Source organism: Ixodes scapularis, unplaced genomic scaffold, assembly GCF_016920785.2.
Source record: "Ixodes scapularis isolate PalLabHiFi unplaced genomic scaffold, ASM1692078v2 PGA_scaffold3__209_contigs__length_174095766, whole genome shotgun sequence".
NCBI classification, from domain to species: domain Eukaryota; kingdom Metazoa; phylum Arthropoda; class Arachnida; order Ixodida; family Ixodidae; genus Ixodes; species Ixodes scapularis.
In genome coordinates this window covers 154,968,648-154,977,683 of record NW_024609868.1, presented here as the reverse complement: position 1 = coordinate 154,977,683, position 9,036 = coordinate 154,968,648, and the positions used below count along the sequence as shown (strand labels likewise).

The following is a 9,036-nucleotide window of genomic DNA, read 5'->3' as shown; positions in this document are numbered from 1 at the left end:
GGTCAGACCCACGGATGCCGGGAAAGTGGAAGGCACCAAAAAGCTACGAATATAGCCAAAGCAAGACTTTGCCGCGCTGGTGAAAAGCGCCCTGCGAGAGCTCTTTGGTCCCAAGACGAGCTTCGAGCGAAAAGGAAAATGTTACTCTATAGGGTTCCAGAGAAACAACGCACTGCGCATGTCCCCTACATTGTCGAAAAAACTCGGATTTGCAGAGATCGTTTTTGGAATAGGTCAGCCCGTGGAAGGCAGCCCCGTGGAGGAAGATACATTCGATCGGGAGGTTGAGGTAGAGTTGACGAGGGTTAAGCACGTGATGACACAGGACCAAATTGAGATCCCCCGAAGGAAAAATCCATCAATGTAACCCTGTTTGGCAGTCAATGTTTTCTAGTGGACCGCTGACTGTGCCTGACTGTACGTCAAGCATGTCTGATTGGCCAACAAGTTACTCTGACCGACAGTCAAACTCCAGTCAGACTCTGCTTGTCGGCTTTCTGATGGTTTCCTGGTGGCAGTCGGCCGCCGCGAAATTCCATCAGGATGTCTTGGTGGCGATTCTGACTGTACATCGATTGTCTCTGACTGTACGTCAGAAAGCTTTGACGTGCAGACAGACGTACGGTCAAAGGACGTAAAGCTCGTTCGGACACCACTATTTCGTCAAATCTATGAATACGAAAAGTAATCTATGCACGAGAAAACGATTTCGGGACGTGAGCCCATAAAACCGCTGACGTTAGAAATTTGACACGCAACCGACCGACAACCTTGATCAGAAGCCCGCCGAAGCGCCGAAAACAACACTTCGCTTCGCCCATAGAGGCTTCGCCGCTTCGCCGAGCTTTCATGAACGACCGCTTTCGACTCGTTTTGTTTGCCCGCTTGCTCCAACCTGTCGATCCTGCCAGGGTTCTACAATGACTTATGTTTTAGTAGAATTTCTACCCGACAAGACCCAGCCTGTTGTGAGTTCCGACGATGTAAGGGACTTTAGCGGTGTAGTTGAAGACGACAAGGTGTACCAGGTCTACTGGGCCGGTGACGCGCGAACAAAAGGATCGTTCTACGACGTGAAAGTACTCTACATGGCAGGTGAGTAGAACTGAAGTACGGCGAGTGATGTACGAGTGATGTACGAGTGCTTTGCGTAACATGATGACGGGTTAACTGCATTTGCAGCCGAAGCATCTTGTATAAAACGATTAGTGGAATCGAGTTTCAAAAACGGTTCCATAGCATAGCGGTTAGGGTGTGCGATTTGTACGCAAGTGGTCGCGGGTTCGAATCCGCGGTTGACCTGCTTTTTGTTTCTTTTTTTTTTCTCGAACATTTTGTTTTATCGAGGCATTTGGCGACATTTATGAGTGCGTATAGCTTTACTCTTATATAAATGCTGCCCTTGTTGATGAAATTCCCTTGGCAGTGGCAGCCAGACGTCGTCTGATGGACCATCAGATGACGTCTGATGGTCCATCACGTTCCACCAAGGCTGCTGACTGGCAGTCAGTGTCCCAAATTACGTACCTTGATGGAATTTTCAATAGGGCCTCGAGGGCTTCTACGAATCGCCAGAAGATCTCATTAACGCGATAAACAGCGCGTACCAGTCTCATCTTAAGCTCAATTCCTCCAAAATATTGCTTCGTTATAATTCATACATCAAAGTCGTAGAGTTACAGTTGCACCACAGTGGGTATATCCTAATCAACGCTCACTTATCCCACATGCTTGGCTTTGGTCAGAAAAGCGTGTACACTTCCTTCTCGGTGGCAGACCGTGATGTGATATTATTTCCCAGTAATTACATTTTTACCTATTGCGATATCATAGAAGCGGACCACGTCGGCGACGTGAAAGCTCCTCTCTTGAGAGTCGTCCCATTCGTAGTGTCAAAACGTAACGAAATGATATCCTATTCTTTTAATCTACCACAATATAAGAAGGTGATCGTAAAAGAAGTTAGCACCATTTGTCTCGAGCTTGTTGGCGAGAGAGGAAGCTACATCCCATTTCTGGACGGATCGGGTCGCGTTGCAGCCACTCTTCATTTTAGAAAATGCACGTAAAGTCCCCACCGTGTTGTTTAGAACATTTCTCGGGTTCCGGAGAAAGACCGCTGCCGCATTTTGTGTCCGGGCCCCTGTTCCAAGTTGGGAGCGGACTACTGTCGGACATTTATCAGACGCTATCGCCAGTGTTTACAAAGCGAGTGGCCCCCTACCTGGGTCGAAAACTAGTGTCCACGGGTAGAGATATTGCAGAGCGAATGAGGCAGGGTTCTTCGTTGAAGGACGCCGTAAAGAAGGGAATTGGCCGCACGTATCGAAGCACCAGAGACGAGTTCCTCCAAAAGCTGCAGTCTGGCGGAGGACATAAAAGAAAGGCGTCCAGCCAGTGCTGTTCAGTTTCAGGACGGCAAAAGAAACGAAAGGTCGTGCATGACTTTTTCGATACCTAAAAAATGACGGGCGATATTTTTACCCTGCACGAGCGTTCCTGTCTGTGCACCAGTGGAGAGCTCGATCTCTTCTCTCTTTCGCCTACGTCTTTTGCTTTGGAAAAGTCCGAATATATCGAATTCTTTCCGGTGGCCACAACAACACCCACTTCGGTCTTAGAATTTCACGTTCCCTCGCTAGGACCTCACTTCTACGATCTGAAATCAAGCTTCCTGCACATCCAGACAAAAATCGTGCGAGCCAATGGCGATCCCGCGAGCACCACCGCGTTGGACGGAACTGTCACGCACGATAAAGTCATACCGGTTCAGGCATTTGGAAGCTCCCTTTTTCAATACTTACACGTGTATCTGAACCAGACTTTGGTGAGCCAGTACGAAAATTATGCTTATCGTTCTTATCTCGATATCCTCCTGCACGCAAACCAGACGAGTAGGGATCACTCTCTTTCTGCGATGTTGTACGAAAAAGACCCGGTAAATACGTCCGAAAAGCTCGACATTCCCGCCGATGCCAAGAGCCTTATGGCACGTTTTAAACGAACCGAATTAAGGACGCTCTGTGATTTGTTTTGTCCTCTTATGAGTGACATATGTCACTAGGACAAGCTTCTCTTGAACGGGGTGGATATTCGCATCGTGCTGCGTCAAAATACCGAAGATTTCAGGCTCTTGGCCGCTTCGACGGTTCCCCAGAAGCACGTCGTCCAACTTCCCCGCATTGTGCTCTACATTCGACGCGTGCAAGTGGCCCCGACGGTGCTTGTGGGCATTGAAAGACGTCTGCAGTCCTCTCCCGCGACTTATCTACTACGTGGGGTGGAGATCAAGACCAGAACCGTTTCTCCCGGTGTGTCGCACATTGTCCTCGACGATCTGTATCGGCATCGAGTGCCGTCAAAGCTCCTCGTCGCCTTCGTGAAGAGCGAGGCGTTTCAGGGAAGTCGCGAGCACGAACCCTTCAAGCTCGAGCACTTCAACCTGAAAACGGCGGTCCTGGACGTGGGTGGCTGCCAGCAGACGGAGCAGTTTGATTTGGCTCAGGATCTCTACATGAAGGCCTATATGAGCTTCCAACACCGCCTCAATCGAAGAGACGTCCCCTACTCTAAAGGTGCCTTCTCGAAAGACTCCTTTCTGCTCTACTACATTTTGACTCCGGACAGGGAAGAGCAGAGTCTTTGTCCCATTTCCACGGCGAACGTGAGACTCACCTTGACCTTCAAGCAAGATCTAACTAAAGCCATCACCATTCTCTTTATGTCAGAAACGCCTCGCGTCCTGGAAATTGACAAGGATAGAAACGTCAAGTTTGCCGGCTAAAATGGAAGAGCACGAATTTTACCCAATGTTCGCGGGAAATCATTGCACGTGTCCCTGGTTTCGTGGCACGTTCGCGTGCGACGAGATTGGTCAAGAGACAGCGTCACCCGGTCTTTACGTAGTGAACACGGCACCGAGGTCTTCGTTCGGTGAACACTGGGTTCTTTTCTACGTGTGCCCAAAAGACAATGCAATTAGTTATTTTGACAGTTTCGGAATGATTCCGATTCACGAGGAATTTTACGACTTCATCGGAGGCGCAGCGTCCTTCTTCTACTCCAAGAAAAGAATTCAAGGGACTCTGTCGCACACGTGCGGACTTTACTGTCTCTACGTCGGTGCGCTCCTATGTTGCGGTGTACCGCTCCGCGAGTGCATCCAAACCTTCTCGGCGAGCGACTACCGACGGAACGACACACATTTCCATACTCGTGCGCAAGCAATTTTCCCGCTTTAAAGCTCTCCTGCTGCTCCGCCCTGTAACCTGATTTTGAAATAAAGCCACAGAAAGGACACAAAGCGGGATGGATCTTTTTCTTTGTTTTTATTCAATAGGCATATCTCTAAGAAATTCTCGAGACACGGAGAAACAGAGGGAGCGCGACAGCTCTTTATACAAGCATCAAACACTCGGCGGGGGGGAAAAACCCTCGCGCTACATGAAAATCACACAACAAAATGGCTTTTTACACAACCCTCTGTGTACACACGGATACATCAGTCTGAAATGATTGAGAAAAGAAAGCACTTCACTTAGAGGCTCCAATGTCCGAAGGGAAGAGTTGAAACGCCGTCGGTGTCGATGAAGCGCTTGTTGTCAAACGGGTTGAGTCCTATCTTCTCCACGGCAACAGTCTTGTTCTCGCACAACTTACGAGCGATAGTCCGCTGCGTGATCTTGTGCAGAGTTTGTTGCTCGAGAGTTTGAACGTAGAGCTCGTAGGTTAGCTTACGGGGCTCGCACCTTTTCACTCCTTTCGCCCTCACATAGTGCTCTCTAGAGGCTAGCTCGAGCGAATAGAGTTTTGGTTTCAGACAAACAAATCCAAGAATGTGATCTTTTGGGAATTCATTTTTGAACACTCCTAGTTTCATTTTGTTTGCGGGAGAGAACAAGGGTTGATCGCCCGGGTACCCGGAAGTATCCAGGTGAGTTTCGGCAAGAGTCGCGAGCTTCGAGTCTACATCCGGGTCGGTGATTTGGAGAATGAACGAGTCCGTGTCGCTGTACGCTGCGCGAGCGTCGGGGAAAACGCGCCTGACCTGCTTGTAGAAAAATTCGTACATGACCAGTTTGGACATTTCTAGGATAGAGAAACCCGCGTACACGGGTTTGTTCAAGTGTAGCGTTCTTTGGGAAAACTGAAAGATCACCACGGTCGGGCTGATTGCCGCAAACTGTCTCAGGTTAGGCTTCTGCAGGTTTTTGAGCACTTTGTCCTCGCTCACGCTAATGACAACGTTATTGTACTGGCGTGGGTTTTCGATTGTCTTGCCATAAATTGAATTCATAATGAGTTTAGATAGGTTCTTTTGAAAAGCATTTGTCGCCTGTTTTCGCAGGTTGTGGTTAAAGTCGATGAAATCTTTAAGGAATGCACTCTGCGAAAACTTTAAGACGCGATGAATGGCCTTTAGCTGTAAGCCCAACTCCAGATACAGCTTGAGATTTCGGTAGTGATTGATGTAATTCCGTTTCGGGTAAAAGGTGAGAAGCAGCTTTCGCTCAGACTCTCGCTGGGGTAGGTGAAATTTTTCGACGAGCGCCTTTTGATAGGGTGAGAGCCATTCGAGCGGGACTCCTCGTTTCTCGGGAGCCAGGGCAAAGTCCGCGTGCGAATCGTGTAGCTCCCGAGGATAGTCGAGGTCCACCTCTAAAATGTAACCCTCGGGCGCGTCGTCGGGAACCTGCTTAAAGTGGAGAGCGTCGATTTCCTCGCGGTCTAGCCAGCGAAAATCTGCGCATGGAAGGGCTTGCCGCATGGTGGAAGCGTACAGGCTGTTCACGTCGAGGTCTAAAATTTGAGAAACCGCCGTGTTCGGATCAAAACATGCGGTTCCTGGCACGTTAGCCCTCGTGTTACGAATGGCACATTGAACGATTCCTCCGCGCAGACCAGCTTCGATGAACAGATATACATCCACGTCGTCGAGCAGCTCCAGTTTTACCCCAGTCTGTTTAAGTGCGCAGGCGAGACTGAGCGCGGGCAGGGAAACGTAGTGTAACGGATCGAGCTCGTACGTGTCTAAAGTCCATTTCCTAAAATTTTGGAACACGTCGGCGAGAAGTAAGCAGTCGAGTTTCAGGTAGCAGTCACTGTATTCTCCTAGGCTTTTGAAATTGGATGTTTGAAAGACGGTTTGGGCGTGACGGTAGTCGTCCTCCGAAATTTGGCTGTCGTTAAGCTTGTTGTAAAACGACTCGCGGGGCGGTAGCTCGGGCTCCCGGTAAGCCTCGAAACTGGTCACATAGTCGTAGGGAAATACGCCTTTCCGCGCCAGAAGCTCAACGTGCTGCGGAAAAGCCTGCTTTAGACAGCACAGGTTTTCTAGTCCCTTGGAACAGAGGTCCTGAACCAGCGCGTCCAAGCTGGCGGGGAGAAAGGCCAGACTGTCGAGAAACCGAAGGTTACCCACGTCGAGTCGCTTAAATTGCTGGCAGCTAGTGACGAGCACTTTAATATCTTTAGACTCGAATAAGTCGAGTTTGGGTAGTATAAAGGCCAGGTCAAACGAATGGTTGTGCGCGAGCACTGGAATGACTTTCTTGTTTACTCTCAGATTTAAATTGCATCCCTGACACAACGACTGCCTGTACGATCCGCTAAAGTGATCGTGATCTCTGACTTTTCTCTTTCGATTTCCGAACGATTCGCCACAAATCGCGCAGTCAGAGGCCGACGCGTGAGCCTCTTCGTCCACGCTCACCATTGGCACTTCCTCACTTCGAATCCATTCGCCAATGAGCTTTGACAATTGATTAAGGATGGAAATGAACTTTTCCACGCAGTCCTCGCCCCGGTACAAAAACTGATCGACGATGCGCGAGTCCGTGGATCGGATTACGAGTATGCAAAACGAACTGGGGACGTGCTTCTCGTAAGCCTGACCCATGTTTTCCGCTTCCAGAATGGCCTCGAAATCGTAGACACAAAAGTAGGGGAAAGGTTCCATCGTGTGTGGGCTCCGGAAATACAGCGCGTCCCCCTTTGGAGGACACACCGTTCGGACTGCCTTCTTTTCCTTACACAGCGATAAATGACTTCCCAGCGCAGTGCGAAAGCGAAAGCCCATCATACACCTTTTACAACGAAAACGGTGAGTGCGCCTGTTCGCGAAAAGTCCGGCGAAGTTGGTGATCAGAACAAAGTGATCGTCTATCAGGAGCAAATCCACGTGCTTCTCCCGCTCGCTATCGTTGACTTTGAGCAGGTAGACGAACCTTTGTTCTCGATCATAACCGTACACGTTCACGGACACGGAGTTTTTTCTCTCGAAAGCCTGCACGTCTTGCGGAAACGTCACTGGATACGCGGTGGGGAACCAATACCTGCCAAAATGGTCTCGGTAGCAAGAAGCCCTCGATCGTTTAGAGGGTGCGGGATGGAGACCGGCCAGCACAGAAAACACAAAGCACATGTTTTTCTCCGACTCGTTCAGTTGCTCGTTCACATTCACTAGGCACCTTCTGCTGGGTAGTTCCGCGGGTAACACAAAACGCGCACAACCGACCGTGGGCGGAATGAAACGTCCCACGGTGATGGTGCAGGTCTGAATGGCGACGACGACAAGCCCAGATCCTCGTTCTTGATACTGTTCGAGGCGAGCAGAGATCTCGGCGCATGCAGTCTGTAGAGCATCGCGAATGCTACCTTCGGCCCAAACCGTGTGGACTAAAGAATGAAAGTAGTCCACGCTGAATTCAATTTCGTCGTCACCACTGAGACGAGTCATTTCCACGGTTAGGGTGATGAAAAAACGGAATGGCATTTCATAATGCCTAAAAACATTAGCCATTGCGTCGGACTGAAGCCGAAAAAGCGTGGATACATCGTGAGACTCGTCGTCGCGCTCGTGCAAATGCATATCATAACGCGCGGTAAAGTTTCGAAAGGCGCACAGTGAGTTGATGAACGGAAGGCAATCTTGCGGCGGGATATTGTGAACCTGGGCCAGATGAACTTGTAAGGACTCCGCGCTGGAGTACTGCTGCCGCTCTCGCGCATCACACAAGTGGCAGGTTACCATTTTTTTTCTCAAGTTGTCCCGAGCGGCTGACAATTTTGTTTTAGTCAGAACACGAGAAAGCAATGACCGGTGACCGCTCGTCACCGCTGGTTTTCTCCATCGTGAGTCCCTTCATCGCCCTCATGCTCTGGAGATCTTCCTCATTCAGTTCGGCGAACCGCTTGGGTAAAAATACTTTTACCACATTGCTCTCCAGCTGCAGAGTCACATAAAGGGATGGTCCGTAACGGGTGTCCATTCGCCTCACCTCCAGCACGGGTATCTTGACGTTGCACGGAATGGCGCCCATGCTGACAAACAAAGACGATGACGACGCTCGCAGTGACGACAGCTTGTTCAGGACCCCTTCCATTTTGGGTTGACCGGAGGGCGGCGGTGGCTCGAGGTTGGACGACAGTCTGGAAATAATGACACATTAGTATACGGCGGGCCTACAAAGCTTTTTTTTTTCAGCATTACCTTTTCCTTCCGGAGAGAAAGCAGTGAAGACGACCAGGGGACGATACCTCGGATTATATATACCGAGCGGATTGCGTAAAGACGACTCGCTGTGCAATCAACACGTGCGTAGGAAAAAAAAAACCAACGAGCCTGAAAACAAAAGAGCTAGCGAGCCAGCGTCAAAAACACGTATTTAATTTGCATATGAGAAAAAAAGAACAAATTCGGAGCTTTCGAGACATGTCCAAACCTGCATACACTTCCTGCTAGACGACCTTGGAGCGAGCGGTCAACTCGGACCTTGGAGAGCCTCCTCTTATTTTTGTATTTTCCTTCGTTGCTTAATCACTGTAGTCGCTGCTCGCGTACGGGCGTCGCTATAAACCGCAGTGTTGCGACGCGTGTTAAAATTAGCATTTATCGCGAAGCTAAAGAGCGCCACGCGGGAATGTGCTTCGCGCGAGTACTTAGAAACGTGTCTGCGATGCCTCCTTTTCACTCGTCTACGAGCGTAGCACGCGAGGTCACCGACATGTCTTCGGACCTGGACAAATTTCGTTTCC

The 9,036-nt window shown here is 49.7% G+C and overlaps 1 protein-coding gene across 1 annotated transcript; it reads right to left on the bottom strand.

The window, feature by feature from the left end:
- Window positions 1-4,315: 4,315 nt before the first annotated feature.
- Window positions 4,316-7,801, bottom strand: LOC121837339. The gene has a single exon (XM_042292935.1). The coding sequence runs from the start codon at window positions 7,799-7,801 to the stop codon at window positions 4,538-4,540; it is 3,264 nt and encodes a 1,087-aa protein (XP_042148869.1). The 3' UTR covers window positions 4,316-4,537.
- Between the last annotated feature and the right edge of the window lie 1,235 nt (window positions 7,802-9,036).

Excerpts from the sequence above, each read along its gene's own strand:
- LOC121837339 (XM_042292935.1), bottom strand. The coding sequence starts at position 7,801 with ATGGCTAATGTTTTTAGGCATTATGAAATGCCATTCCGTTTTTTCATC.